General features: G+C 34.4%; 1 protein-coding gene across 1 annotated transcript in view; it reads right to left on the bottom strand.

Annotated features, from left to right (window-relative positions):
- LOC148949252 (syntaxin-5-like) overlaps positions 1-16,234 on the bottom strand; it is a 58,639-nt gene that overhangs the window by 26,090 nt on the left and 16,315 nt on the right. The window contains exons 2-3 of the mRNA XM_089093301.1: positions 5,000-5,267; positions 2,076-2,235 (exon numbers count right to left, since the gene is read on the bottom strand). Coding sequence (XP_088949427.1) covers positions 2,076-2,235; positions 5,000-5,258 — 419 coding nt within the window. The 5' untranslated portion in view covers positions 5,259-5,267. The remainder of the gene's footprint in view (positions 1-2,075; positions 2,236-4,999; positions 5,268-16,234) is intronic.

Here is a 16,234-nt window from a genome sequence, read left to right as displayed (position 1 = left end):
AAAATATCATTTGAGCAATTTGGCAGCTTTGGGAGTTTTCAATGGTGCTACCCACTTTAACTGAAGGCGTTACCACAGGGGACGCAGAACTTCATTGTCTTTCCAGTCAAATTTCACAATCAAATCAAAGATTTTCAATAGCTCTCGATGGTTGCTAGTCCCCTCTGAGAATTTGATAATGGGCTCTTTATCTGTGAGTCAGCCGACAAGAAAGCTCACAAAATGATTTTTTGTTACCAAATCCTCTTAAGCCTCTATATCTATGAAGTAATGTCCCTTTTGCCTTTACAGGCTGGAAATCCACTCAATATTGAAGCCAAATCGATTCTAATTTTGAAGCCAAATGAAACAAAAGCAAATCAATTTCGAAGGCAAAGAAAGAATAAACGCAAGAATAACTTTGATTCTGTATTAGTACAGCTAAATTTCATCAGTTATGCAGATAAAACCGGTCCTATTATCAGAGTTGTTCTTTCTTTTGTTTTTATTTTTAAGGATGAGGCAAGGGGGAGGGGTTAAACCAAGAAATCTCCAACAAGACTGCAAACTAAAATTTTATCTATATTAAGAAACATTATTCCATTCAAGCATACATTATCTAAACTATTAACTCGAGCGCTGAAAAGGCGTTGCCCTTGGTTAAATAATCTCGTTACATATCCCCATACTAATAGTAACTAATAATATGCTTGAGAGAGATGACCAGTTTGGATTTAAGCCGGGAGTAGGTTGTCAACATGCACATCGTGTATTATCTTCTTTGCTCCTTAAGATTTCTTCTAAGGGAAAGATTATATATCTTTATACTTTAGATCTATCAAAAGCTTTTGATAGTGTATGTCATAGTCAGTTTTTTTCTGCTCTTCATGGTTGCGGTGTCAATCTATCGGTTATTTTGCTTCTTCGGTACTGGTACTCTAATTCTTTTCTTCGGCTGAAATCTGTATCAGCTTCTATTAATAAATTGAAAAGAGGTTCAAGGCAAGGTGTAGTTTTATCTCTGACCCTATTTAATTTATGTATTTCAGGAGTTCTGGCAAAGATATCGGCTACCTATCTCTCCGGTTTTTCTGATGTTTCATACATGGCTTACGCTGATGATCTGCTTCTTATAAGCCGTACTAAAACTGGTTTATCTAACATGGTTTCTCGTGTTGCCACTTCTTTTTCAGACATAGTCCTTTCTTTTAATGTAGATAAATGTAAATTTCTTTCTTTTAATAAAATTTCTAGTACTTCCCTTCGCTGTAGTGGCTTTACTATCCCTCTCGTAGATTCTCTTCGATGGCTCGGTATTTCTATTACTAATAGCCTTCCGAGCTTGCGCCAGCGCACAGTCTCAGATATTAATATGAAAATTAAATTAGGATATGCTAAGACTGCTGCCAATAGAGGTAAATACAATAAACTCGCGTTGGCCAAGCTCTACTCAACTTTTTGTGACCATTCAATTCTTTTTGCTTTAGGAATTTTTCTCCTTCTTAAAGAAAATGAGTTTAAAAGAATCAGGATTGATTATTTTAGATTTTGTAAATTTTTGTTGTTTCTTCCGCCATGGGCAAAAAGCAGGGTAGTTATTAATAAATTGCGTGTTCATAATATTACTGAAAAACTGGAAGCACTTACAGAAAACTTTCAAATACTGCTTGTATCCGTTTTTCTCCGCACCATCACCTTATCAGGTTTTTTCAGTCGTAAGCTATTTTTCTTTTATTTGTTTAGTTGTTTTTCTCTGTTTGGTCACTCTACATTTTTCAGTATTGTAAACAGTGAAAATCAAATAATGATAATAATAATGATAGCTTGTGTCCATATTTCTGCATATTACTGCTTATCAGATTCTGCAAGTTGTGAGTTTTTTTCTCTCTTCTTCTTTCCCCCCTCCTTCCATGTTATTTCTCTTTTGTTTTAGTTTCTTTTAAATTCTTATGTGTTACTCTGTAACTGGTAATCTTTGGTTTCTATATTGATTTTTGTTGCATTTTTTGTGCTTTTCCTCGCGATACTCCAAGTATTGTACCTCTGTACAGTGTGGGTTAGAAATAAATAATAATAATAATACTTCTGAAGCATACCTTGCCGATACCATGAAATGAGAGTGCTGCTGGATTGGTTGAGGATTTTTACGAACATTTTGATAGAGATTCTTCTGACGAATGGTCTGCACTATAGTTTTGAATTCCCGAGACCTATTTCTCAATGCTGATTCATTTGCCAGGCTAGCATAAGACGCTTCTGAAAAAAGACAGAATTTTCTAAGACCTTATCTTTTACAGAAAGAAATAAACATCTTGAAAAAAATACAAATATTTCTTTCATCATTTGAGGGGCTGCCTACCCTCTGCCGCCTGGTGTATTTATTGGAGTGCCATATGGCATACTTCAACCCCCACCTACCTGTTTGGGCCAGACCTTATAATCTTCTGCCACGTATGGCGCATCACCTTGTTTACATGATTTTTGAATGTGGGCAGCCTTTGACACCATCGTGATAAAACAGCAGCGTATCTAAAGATCTTACAAATCTAGAAGTTTCATTGAAGCTCATTTCTGTTGTTTCAAAAATGCATCAAATTAAATTTGACGCTCTGGAATGGTGTCTCTTTAATTACAAGCCATACTGTATCTGATATATATTTATTATTATTATTGAACGCTATTATTAATTATAACTACTGCTTTGTTATAAGACTATCATCCACTTTATGAGTGTTAATTGATAAAACATCAAGAGACTAGTCAAAGATGACATATAAACACAATCTAATTTTTCTGAGGGGGGGGGGGAATTTATAAGACAAATACAAATAGGGGAGACAGTAAAATTCTGAAATTTATAAAAAAAAAAAAGGAAAAACAAAACAGAATCAGAATGCATAAATGCACAAAATTTAGATTTTTGGTTTTATTTCCTATAATTGTACAAGAGATATGCGATAACCCTTTAACTTAGTGGAGACTTATTGAAGTAATAATAACAGAAAAATAAACATGTGATCACTGCTTACGTTATCAAAAAAACAAAACAATATGAAACGTTAGGTACTCGTTAGGTATTCGTTAAAATTCGTTAGGTATTCGTTAAAATTCGTTAGGTGCTCGTTAGGTATTCGTTAAAATTCGTTATGTACTCGACGTTTGCAAAGGTTATTTTTGAACTGCATGGGTTATATTTACAGAAAATTTAACCAATTTGCAAAGTGAAAATTCCAACAGTCAATTTGAAAGGCAACGAAATAGTTTAACTTCTTGAATGCCAATATAAACTTCAGCTTTTAGAGCCGCAGCCATCCAAAAGCAGCATATATACATTAAAAGTAACTTTCTGAGTTCGATATACCACTGAATTCAGCTCAAAGAGGCAAATCGAATGGTGTATACAAGAATGTCCTAATAAAATGCCTGCAAAGATGTTTCTGGCAGAAACATGTATCTGCAGCATTTCGCCCCATTTGCCAAAGTTGAAAAATTGACATTTAGCAGTGTCAACGAACTTTGGCATGTATTTTAAATGCATAATTGGAAAGAATACTGTCTAAAACCAATTCTAGCAACTTTTCACTTCAATCCGCAACTAGTGCGCCGCAATGGGTGGGAAAAGTGCCGCAAAACTTGAGAAACTTTGAAAACGATTTTCTCGGAATAATGAAAAGTGTATATACGCGTTTGAACATTTGGACGGCTGGCCTGTCTAACGACAACAAGTTTTTTAGAGTCTCTCTAAAAAAAACATAAAGGGCTGAACAGATGGTAGCGTTTTATTCCATACGCGTGCAAATCATATTCTGGGTTTTTCACAGAAAAAGTAATGAATTCTTTTAAATTTCTAAACTATGAACACTCAACAAAGACAATTTGCTTGGCCAAGCCATGAATAAGCATGCACTTCATTCCTGCATACAGAAGACAATGTCTCTTCTTACTTACTTTTCAAAAATAAACAAAAATGAAAAAGAAAGCAATGTTAGAATTTAGCATTCCAAAAACAATATTTCCAGGATTGTAAAGATAATAAAAAATTTATCAGTTATTGGAAAGACAATACAAAGCTCTAAATCAGTAGAGCCATGCCCCACCAGTGGGGCCTGTCTCTCATGTTGGCAGTCACGGTTCTTTATTTCTTTGACATTATTAACTCTTAATAAGATTGTATTCAGAACTAGGGTGTTTTAATTCCAACAAAATATGATAATTTTGTGAAATAGAAAAAAAACAACAAGAAAACACTAAAATTTTTTCGAACAAACTAATGCGAGCTCCAGTATTCAGAAGATCAAAATACTGGACCAAAAAAAAAAAAACTAATTTACCAAGAAAAAAAAAAGTATATATATATATATATATATATATATATATATATATATATATATATATATATATATATATATATATATATATATATATATATATATATATATATATATATATATATATATATATATATATATATATATATATACAAAAATGATGACCAATATAGGTTCTATTTTTCCATTTATATGCTTCATTTCCTTTATATAGACTAGTCCAAATCTTCTTCACTACCTTTCATAAAACTTCATGACTAAACAATTGGCAAAAAAAATAAAAAATGCAAAATTCTAGATAAAATCCTGACTTTTCTTGTTTATTTCCTAAAATGAATAATTTTTTCCTTCCATATTATTTGATTTCTAGAATCATTGTTTTCCAAGTTAGAATACTTTATTTGGAAAAAATGAAGCAGTTCTGAAAATGTAAATTTTGCAACAGAAAAAACCAACGAAGTACAATTATTTTAAGAAAACTGATGTATAGATGATACATCAGTTTTACCAACTGTGTATCTAAAAAAAAAAAAAAAAAAAAAAAAAAAAAAAAAAAAAAAAAAAAAAACAGCTTGTCCAGTAAGTCATCTCTAGGATTCCAAAGAATCCTTCTGTTTTTTTTATGTATTTTTTCTTCCTGTAGCCCTTTAAAATTTACACAAGCCACAATAACAAAAGATATTCAAACTTGCTTCTCTCCATTTCCTCGTCAGAGCCCGGGTTAAATTCTTGTTCTGAGCTACTGAAGTCCTTCAGTTGACCAGGAAGCAGCTCGTCTGTCTTTTTGTGAGAATAAGAATTCTTAACAGGTAAGAAACTGTTGACAATTGCTGGTAACTGAGAAGTGTTATTTATGGCTCCAAAAAATGGGATGTTTATGATTGTATCTCTATTCTGAGTTTGAGTTGAGTCAGCTGAGTCTGAGTCAACTCTCCTTCTTCTGGTAGTCATTCAGTAGAACTAGAAAAAAAGGAGAAAAGGTACAATGGATAAATCAATAATATATTTTCATATTATTGAAACTATATAAAAATGTTGACACCAGGAAGAGAATTTGATGGACGGAAGAAACACAGCCACTGGGTTTAGGATAATCAAGGATATAGAGCATACCAATTTTTATTCACTTGATATTTTTTTTACCTTCTTCAAGAGAGAAGATGGTCTCTCTTTGTTTAGGTATATTTTGAAAAGCGAATGATTTATTCAGAGAGAGAGAGAGAGAGAGAGAGAGAGAGAGAGAGAGAGAGAGAGAGAGAGAGAGAGAGAGAGAGAGAGAGAGAGAGAGAGAGAGAGAGAGAGAGAGAGAGAGAGAGAGAGAGAGAGAGAGAGAGAGAGAGAGAGAGAGAGAGAGAGAGAGAGAGAGAGAGAGAGAGAGAGAGAGAGAGAGAGAGAGAGAGAGAGAGAGAGAGAGAGAGAGAGAGAGAGAGAGAGAGAGAGAGAGAGAGAGAGAGAGAGAGAGAGAGAGAGAGAGAGAGAGAGGAAGAGAGAACAGGCTAAATGTGGTCTAACCGTCTTGACCTTATTTTCATTGCAGACCTAGAAAGAGGGATAACAATCCACATTTTTTGTAAAGTTAATTGGTTGATACATGGCAAGTCAAATGAGTACCTAAAACTAGCCATAGACAATTCCTCTAGAAAGTCTTAGCATGTCTTAGCATGTTAATTGGTTGATACATGGCAAGTCAAATGAGTACCTAAAACTAGCCATAGACAATTCCTCTAGAAAGTCTTAGCATGTCTTCCTCAACCTATCAAAATGACCATGTTTCAGACCAATGCTTTATATCCATCATAATTGCACCTCCCTCCTCAAATAGATTCAGATATAGCCATAAGCTACACAAAAAAGTTTCCATTTTTTTGCAAATCAGCTTCATTTGGAGTTTTGACTAACTGTTGACAGGAGAGAAGCATTCCATCTAATGCAAGCTTTTGTACGTAGCTTAGGGCTATATCTTGCCCCATTAGGAGGGTGGAGAAATAATTGTGAAACCAGAGACTATTATATTGGATAGAAAATTGATCAGGGATCAAATGCCTTTTTGAACTCTGATTTCTGTTCTATACCAAATATTTAACGTTTTTATTATCTTGAAAAGTGGTGGGCCAGGGGAAAAACAACTTTCAGGAATAAATCCAGAGCTTAAATTATGCCCTCAAAGGTCACCTACCTCTACTCCTTCTCTATCCTGACATAAAGGGTTTACAAGATTTTGAGAAATGGGTCTCAATTTGGGAGAAAATCTTAATATGGTTTAAATCCTACTCAATCTTTGGAACTGTGTTTCCACAGCCTAGAGTCAAAGACAAGCACTTAAACCAGAATAAAAGAAGAACATATCTTTTTTAAAAGCTAAGACAGGCAGAGACCTGTCTTATTTGCAATTTTCTAAGCCCCAGAAAAAGAGATGGAATAAAGTTAAAAGCTTGAAAACACTAGGGAAGTTATGAAGCTCAAAAACTTATGTTTGACCAATGTATGTGCTATAGCTCTATTTCCACTTGAATAATAAAAAAAAACAAGTTTTTTCAACCAAAAGTAAGGAACAGCATTAAAACAAAACGAACAGAAATTATTCCATATTCAAGGATGGATGCCCCTTCCTCAACTACTACTACTACTACTAACAACTCACCGCAGCACCAAGCCGCCTGAGGCCAACACAGCTACGCACGCTCCTCCTCCACCCCAATCTATTCAAAGCCTCCCTTTTTACACCCGCCCACGAATTTCCCATTTCCTTTAAATCTTTCTTTATGACGTCCTCCCACCCCATACGGGGACGACCTGCTTTCCGTTTAGCCCTAGATGGTTGGCCGAAAAGAACAATCTTCGGCAATCTGTCATCCTTCATCCGAACAACGTGCCCTAGCCACCTCAACCTTTCTTTCATTATAGCCCTAGCGAGCGGTATTGAACCACATTTTTCGTATAGCCTATTGTTTGAAATATGGTCAGTCAGCCGGGGACCCAGAACACTCCTGAAGCAAGGTCTCTGGAAAACATCTAGCAAATCGTCATCCGCTTTTCGGAGCGTCCATGCTTCAGAGCCAAATTTGACCACTGTCATCACTGTAGCTTCTAATATTCTAATCTTGGTTTGCAGACTTATCTTCCTATTCTTCCGGACTTTTTTTAACTGTGAAAAAACACCCTGAGCCTCGACTATTCTATTTTTAACATCTTCACTACTCCTACCATCTTTACTAATAATACTACCAAGGTAAATGAAGCTGCCCACCTGATCAACCTTATCATTACCCAACGTCACCTTTTCATCTTCACTTATTCTTAGCCTTAGTGACTTAGTTTTCCTAACATTAATTTTCAAACCAATTCTAGCATCCTGAACTCGCAAAACCTCTAAAACTGCATTCATTTTGCTCACGCTTTCATCTAGGATGCTTAAATCATCAGCATAATCCAAGTCCAGGAGACTTTTTCCTCCCAATTTGATTCCGTGGTCTCCCATTGCCTTTCCTGTGCTCCTTAAAACAAAGTCAATCAAAATAATCCATATAAAGGGGGATAGAACACAGCCCTGTTTAACTCCTGATTTAATACAAAACCAGCTGCTAACCTCATTTCCTACCTTAACCGCAGGAGTATTATTCTCATACATAGCACTAATCGCTTTCATGTATTTGTCTGGTACAAGGATAAAACCTTTATTAAAGCTCTTCTATCCACAGAATCGAACGCTTGCTCATAATCTATAAAACTGAGGACCAAAGGTGTTTGAAAACTTTAGGCACTTCTCAATTTTTAGCCTAAAAGTGAAGATTTGGTCGACATATCCTCTACCCTTTCTGAAACTATACTGTTTTTCTCTTGGAACTTTGTCAACATACTCTCCCAGTCGAAAAAGTATCATATTACAGAGTAATTTGCTACCTACAGAGACCAGACTAATGTCTTGATATCTACCATACTCACTTTTATCACCTTTCTTATGAAGTGGCTTAATTAAGAAAGGTGATAAAACCTCCACACAGAGACCAGTGTCCTACCTACACAGTGTCCTACCTACAGAGACCAGACTAATGCCTCGATAATTACCACACTCTCTTTTATCTCCTTTCTTATAAAGTGGCTTAATTAAAGTTTTCCTAAAATCGTTAGGTACTTCCCCTTTTTCAAAAATAATATTCATAATCTTCAGTAACTTATTTCTAACTTCAGAGCCACCATATTTAAGAAACTTATTTACCACCCTATTATCACCTGCAGCCTTATTATTCTTTAATCCTTTTAGTACTGTTGCTAATTCCACCTCACAAACAAATCTTCCTTCACATCCAAGGTATCACAAACTCTTTCATTTTCCTCTATATTTTTTCCTGCAACTCTATCTCGGTTAAGCAAGTTCTCAAAATGTTCGGCCCATCTCTCTTTAGTTTTTTCCTTATCACTAATTGTGGCCCCATTCCTATCTTTAACTGGGATAAGTCCGGATTGACTACTCCCTCTCAATTTGTTAACGTGCCAGTACAATGTTTTACTATTATGCCGTCTAGTTGCATATTCCAGATCCTCGGCAATTTTACCCATGGCTTCCACTTCACACCTCATTAGTTCATATTTTAGTGCTTTCCCCACTTTCTTTAAATTTGTTTTGTTTTCATATGATCTATCACTTAGATAATTCTTGTAAAAGTCCTTTCTCCTTTCTATTAAACATAAAGCTTTTTCACTAATATTCTTAGCTGCAGTCCTAGGTTTCTTCCCTAAGACACTTTCAGCAACTTTACCAATTATTTTTCTAAAATTATTCCAACCATCTTCCACATTATCAAATTTTAAACTCTCAAAGTTAGTATTCAACTGTTCCTGGAAAGTTTCTCTCAAATTCTCATCCTGGAGTCTACCAACATCACAACTTCCCGGGAGGTAGTTACCCTTCTGATATTTCAGCTTTAAATTAATCATAGACACTACTAGATGGTGATATTTACTTTTAATCTCAATAGGGGAAGTACTATTTACTCTAGAACCCTTCACCAATCCTAACAGTTTTTAGTTTACAAAGGCATACTCAGTAACTTTAGCTGTCTCACCACCTCGTGAATACCATGCTAACTTACGAACTATTTTATGATCAAACACCGTATTTGTTATAGCTAGATTGTTATACCTACAAAAGTCTGTATCCATTACTGTTTTCTTTTCCTACACCAAATTTTCCTAGGCTGGGATACCATCTATCCCTATTTCTACCAACCTGGGCGTTAAAATCTCCCAGTAATAACATCATATTTCTACCTGGGACCTTGTCTATTTGCTCCTGTAACTGTAAGCAAAATTCATCTGAGTCACTAGTATCTCCGTCAGTCGGTTCTACAGGGGCGTATACTACTATAAATGATACCCTGAACTTTCTAGTCATAAAAATCAATTAGTATTCTATTTTTAATACCTTCCCAGCCTAAACAAGACTTAGCAGCTTCCTTATTCATCATGAGCCCTACTCCCAGCCTATATACCCTATCCTTCCTGCCTGTGTGAACAAATTCTATATCACCTAATTTCTTGCTTCCAATCCCTGGGATATGAGTTTCTGAAACCCCTAGTAAATCCAGTTGAAATCCTCTGAATTCGTCAAGCAAAATGTCAATACGATAGTCATTTTTTAATGTCGTAACATTCCAAGCTCCAATTTTCATGTTCTTTAAATCATTGAAATTACTATCTCCTTAGGAAAAGCAATGATTCTGGATACCAGTGGAGGACGGGGATCACACATCTTCTCAAGTCTACACCGAAGTGCTTAAGCTGGCTTAAAACCGAACAGCAAGAAGTCCCTGGGACTTCCATGAATAGAGGCTTCGTGCAATCTTGGGCCCATCTTGGTTAAAACATGGTTTTCAGCACTTGGCTATGCTCTTCTATCAGCTAGAGTCGAAATCCTGCACAGATAGTCCCCAGCCTATTACCTCCGACCCATTATATATGAATACCTACAAATATTATGCTATTACGGGGAGGCAACCCATTAGAGATAAATTAGCTAGGAAGCTAGTTTTTTCAGCCCAAAAACGCCCATCAAAACATACCAAGCCCAGAAGAATTGTCCATTAGTCAGAATCCAGTGCGAATGCTGTGTCGTTTACTAGGATATAATTTCCTCGAGGGGCGCCACTCCTCAAGTGGGAATAGAGTTGATCGCAAGGTCCCCAGTTTTGCAGGTGCCCCGAAAAGGTCGAGGCAGCCCTTTGCAGAGGCCGTTGTCCATAGAACCGGATCATAAGTCCTACCCCATTTGTCCTCCTATAGAGGATCCTCCCGCGATGGTGTTCTGCATCACCATGCAATTTAACCCATTACTGGGAGAAGGTTTGTAACTCATGGGACTTTTGTGGGCCCTTTTGAGTGGGCTACATTTGAGGGGCCTTCTTCCTCCTCCGCCTGTATCTATGAACCCGGGCGAGGGTGCCCCAAATTCTATTATGGACCCCCAGGCACAAAGTCCCCCCTTGGTCCATGCCTCCTATGGAGGTACCCTACATATCTGTAGAGCGTTCCCCTATCGCCACCTGGGGACACGCTGAATGGCCTGGGGGTGGCCTGTAAAATACGCCCAACGTGGGGCGTATATATATATATATATATATATATATATATATATATATATATATATATATATATATATACATCACATATATACATACACATACACGTACATATATACATATATACACACTCATATACACACACACACATATATATATATATATATATATATATATATATATATATATATATATATATATATATATATATATATATATATATATATATATATATATATATATATATATATATATATATATATATATATATATACATATACATATATACATATACACATACATACACATACATATATACACACATATACATATATATATATATACATATATATATATACACATACATACATATATACACATACATACATACATACTACATATCCACACATACATATATATATATATACATATATATATATATATATATATACACATATATATATATATATATATATATATATATATATATATATATATATATATATATATATATATATATATATACACATATACATATACATATGTATATACATATACGTTTAATATCTACCCACCAAAGGCTCCAAGCCTCAGAAGAAAGAGGGATTTTGAAAACAGGGAGCCTGATTTTCGAAAAATGGAGAAACACCCCCCAAAAAGTCAATAAATCCCAATGTAAATCAGACCCTCAGATTCAGGCCTTTATTTGAGCAGCCTTTCTTAAAGAATTATGACAAAAAGTCAACTTAAGTGTAAAGAGCAAGGGGCAGCCCACCCTTTATATACAGAATAATTACTTGAAGTTGAAAATCTTGTTTCCTTTAATTTCAGTTCTGACTGTTTATCAAATCATATCAGGCAATCCTGTTTCCTCTCCCCCCTGTAAAATTTCCCCATGAAAATTCGGCCTAGAGACTTTCCTCCCCAAAGAAAATTCCCTAAATAATCCTGTATATTTCCAAATAACAAATACTATATGTGAACAATGAGTTAATTTCATAACTTACAGCCATTTTCCCAGGGGCTGTGGGGGGGGGGGGGGTCAGGCTATCTCAAAAGGCATAGTTATTGGACCTTTTAACTATGCTGAACAGTTGTCAGTCAATGCCAAGTTGTTATTTTACAGTAGTTTTCTTTGGAATCATAGTGAAGACTTTCTGGACAAATTATATTTTTTTTTCAATCAACCCTAGCTTTGAAGACAAACTTATTAAGAGTTAATAATGTCAAATACATGTCAGCCATGATTCCCAAAATAGGATCCTGGCAATATCTTCCCAACCAGTGGGGCATGGCAATATTTAGATGGGTCATGGGCAGGATATGTACCCTTTGGGTGACTATAGCCTTAATTTTGAAAAAAACAACAACATGTGAATGAAATCAGATATATGTGTATTTAAAGAGCAAAACAATACACAATAGTATTGCAATAACACACTGCATTGTATAAAAGGTGTTTTATGCAGACAATATTTTTTATTAGCATAAAATATGTCTAGAGGAGAATTTGTCAATAAATCATTACCTTTTCTGTGAAAAACCTAGTATATAATATGCACAAATATGCAAGAAAATGCATCTCTACCATTTGTTCAGCCCTTAATATTCTTAGTAGACAGGCTCTAAAAAAATTTGTCCAATTCTTCTTGCGGCAAATATAATAAATTCTTCTTTATTATACAGGAGCGGAACTAGATGAATATCTTGGCGGAGGCCCAATGTAATAAGGGTGCCAATTAGCAAAATCCTGGGGAGGGAGGGCCAATGTGACAAAGATGCCAATAATTGACCAAATTGACAAATTTACAAACTAACAAAAGGAGTAAAAAAGATTCAGTCAGGCACAAACACTCCTACCAGCTCACAAGTGGTATACTAGTATGAAATAGGTGACTAGGATTTTCCTAAGTCTGAGAGTGATGAATAGGATTCTTTTTGGAGTTAGAAAAATAGGAAGTGGGAATTTATCAAGATTCAGTCAACCACAGATACTACTACCAGCTCACAAATTTCTTATATTAAGAATTCTTTGAATTTGATTGAAAAAGTAAAAGATGTGGAAGTTCCTTCAATTTCTTTGCTTTCAAGCTTTGACATTGTATCAATGTACACTAATATTGATGTAGAAGCAGCCAAAACTCTTCTAGAAAGAAAGCTAATAAGAAATTTTGACTTGAGTAGTCCAAATTTCTTTGGACTAATCAAGGACTTGGGTTAGGTTAGCCAAATAACCTGTGGCATGTAGTAGCACATGGTTTTAGGAAAAACAGGTCTTGTAATACTCAGCTAATGGAGGTAATTAATAATTTTCAAATGATGGTTGACTTAGGTCGAAAGTTTGAATGTGTTTATGTTGATTTTTGTAAGGCATTTGACAATGTATCAATACCTCTACTTTTAAAAAAATGCCAAAAGTATTTGATTGGATTGAGAACTCTTGCTTGGATTACAGATTACCTAACAAATAAGTCAGAATGTTTGGGTTGGTAAAGCCTTATCTAACCAGTGTAGTGTTTTGAGTGGAGTCCCTCAGGGTAGTTACTTAGGACCAGTTCTGTTTTGTATATTTATAAAGAATTAATTAAAAAAACTCAACGAAAAATTTGGTTCTAGAAGGAGTGTATTGCTTATTTTAGTCACAGTATCTGCAGGTACAAACATCATTGGCGAGACTAACTCAAAACAATTATGGATTATCCATAAAGAATAGATGAAATTAAAATCGGGAAGAAATTAATTAAATAATCAATGGAAAAAACATACCACAAGCAAAAATATAAATGAATATATAGATCTTTAGGTGAATAATGCTTAGATTGAATATGAAAATCAAGCTTTCAACGAAAACAAATATTTTGCTATTAAAGTATAAATGAAACTTAAAACGAAAAGAAATTAAATAAACACTCAATGCGAACAAACACACAATATATATTAATGTAAATGAATAAATAAATTTTAAAACGAGTGAAACTTAAATTGATTATGCAAATCAACTTTGAATCAAATAAAAATAACTACAAACAAAAGTTTGGGTATCGTCTCACTGCAGAAGCCTAAAACCTACTGCGTCATTGGCACTTTACTGAAAACAATTCTTTGAAATATTTTCACTTTTGTACCTTTAAGAAATCAAAAATTAATTAAGATTTTAGGGAATAAATATCAGCATATGTATATTCAATTGACAATGCACATTTTTTTCAGTAAACTCATTTGATTTTTTTTCAGTGAAGTACAAATTATATTCTGGCTTTTAGAAAGCATAGGGGTTTTGAACCCTACTCACATTAATTTATGCTCGTTTTGAGTTTGACTCTAATGTTTCTTTTAATTTGTGTTTGTATTATGTTTCATTTATTTATTGATACTGATTTGGGGTAGTTGTATGCTTGGTAGATTATATGATAGTCCAGACGCCAGGTGTTGAAAATGTGAACTATACCACGACGGAATGGGGCTGCTACGAGAATTAGCCTACCCTCCACCCCCTAAATTGACCATGCGGATTGAAAAATACCAATGGCACTTGCTTGCGATTGGTGGAACACTCCGAAACTTAACATTTTATTATATTTTGGTGTTTCATGCACGAAAATACATGTTCCACAAAGTTTGAGGTGCAGTTTTCTGCTCAAATAGAAATTCCTAGAAGCCATAGAATGTTTTCATAACAAACTAACACGATTAGTTACAAAAAATGGCAGAGTTAAAAAAAATGGCAAAACTATATGAGTCTTGAACAGTCTTGGAAAGTATAAACAAAATCAAATTGAATATTAGATATATAGATAGATAGATTAGATAGATAGATTTATTTTCCATATACCAGTAAAATAATTACATAACAATCTACAAATCCCCACAAAGGTTCCATGGCCTGTAGGAGGGGGATTATGAAAAGATCAAATAAACATTAAACATTTAAACGCTTAAGATTTAAACGATATAAACATAACATTAATATTTAAACATATAAACATAAGCATTTTAACTTTTAACATGTAAAGCATTTGCTTGATAATAAAAAAAAAGAGAAAAAAAAGGAGATTTCACTAAATAATCTTTATCAAACTATAGTGAATCACAACATCTATAAAAAAAAGGAGAGTTCACTAAATAAGCTTTATCAAACTACATTGAATCACAACATCTATATATATAAAAAAAATAATAAAAAAAAAAAAAATTAAATGAATAAAACTATTGGCAGCAGACAAAAGTAAAGAAAATTAATCACATGAAAACAAATATCTTTTTACTAGTCTTTTGAAGATGCCAAACGAGTGGCATTCTCGAGCCGAATCAGGAAGGGTGTTCCATGTCAAATGAAGCGCAACAAGAGGATTAAAATCGGATCTTATTGTTGGTGTATGGGGAATTTGGATATTTAGAGAACTACAGAGTTGATAATTTGACCGATCAGATACAAAAGAAAACATAAATCTAAGGGACCTAGGAATATCACCATGGAGCAGAAGAAAATCGATAGACGCACAGGAAAGAATATAAAGTTTTTTAATATCAAGTAACGGTTTAGTTGCCGAACTATTTACATCCTGGATAAGATTTATAGCTTTATCATAAGTATTCGAAAGTCGTTTGAGAAAAGAAGGGAAAGTAGAAATCCATATGACTGAACAATAGAAAACATAAAAATGAATTAAGCCATGAAATAGGATTCTTAGAATTGGTCCTGGAATGATATATTTTAGTTTTCTTAGAATACCGAGGTGTCTGCATACCTTCATTTTAATCAATTCAATATTGTGTTTAAAAGATAAATTTTCATCTAGGAGGATACCTAGGAAACGGACATGGCCATCCTTTGGTCTACTAATAAAGCCTTTGGATATATTAATTTCAGATAATTTAGGACAATCCTGGAATATACGAGAAAAAACTCAAAAACTAGTTTTAGAAATATTTAAGGCAAGAGAGGTAGCATCAAACCAAATTGAAACTCTCTCGAAGAGGTCCACTAACTTTGTACGAACCTCATCCTCTGTTCTCCCAGAAGTAATAAGGGTGGTATCATCGAAAAAAGTAACAAGAGAATCCGAGGTATGCAAACTATAGTTATGGGTATGGGAGACTGTTGGACGACATAGACGACAGCAATAAAGAGGATTTTATTTCTAACTGCAAAAATTAGGTCATTTATATAAATTAAAACAGTACCGGCCCTAAAACTGACCCTTGAGGGACCCCCTGGTCAACACTTGATGGTGAACGAAAAAATGGATCAACAGAAATTATTCTACCAGACAAGAAAGACTTGAACCAAACAAACGCACTACCTCTTACGCCAAAATGAGAAAGTTTAAATAGAAGAACACTGTGGGTTAA

This window comes from Artemia sp. Qi Xiang Cuo, chromosome 8 (genome assembly GCF_049724085.1).
Source record: "Artemia sp. Qi Xiang Cuo chromosome 8, ASM4972408v1, whole genome shotgun sequence".
NCBI classification, from domain to species: Eukaryota; Metazoa; Arthropoda; class Branchiopoda; order Anostraca; family Artemiidae; genus Artemia; species Artemia sp. Qi Xiang Cuo.
This window is presented reverse-complemented; position numbering and strand designations above follow the sequence as displayed.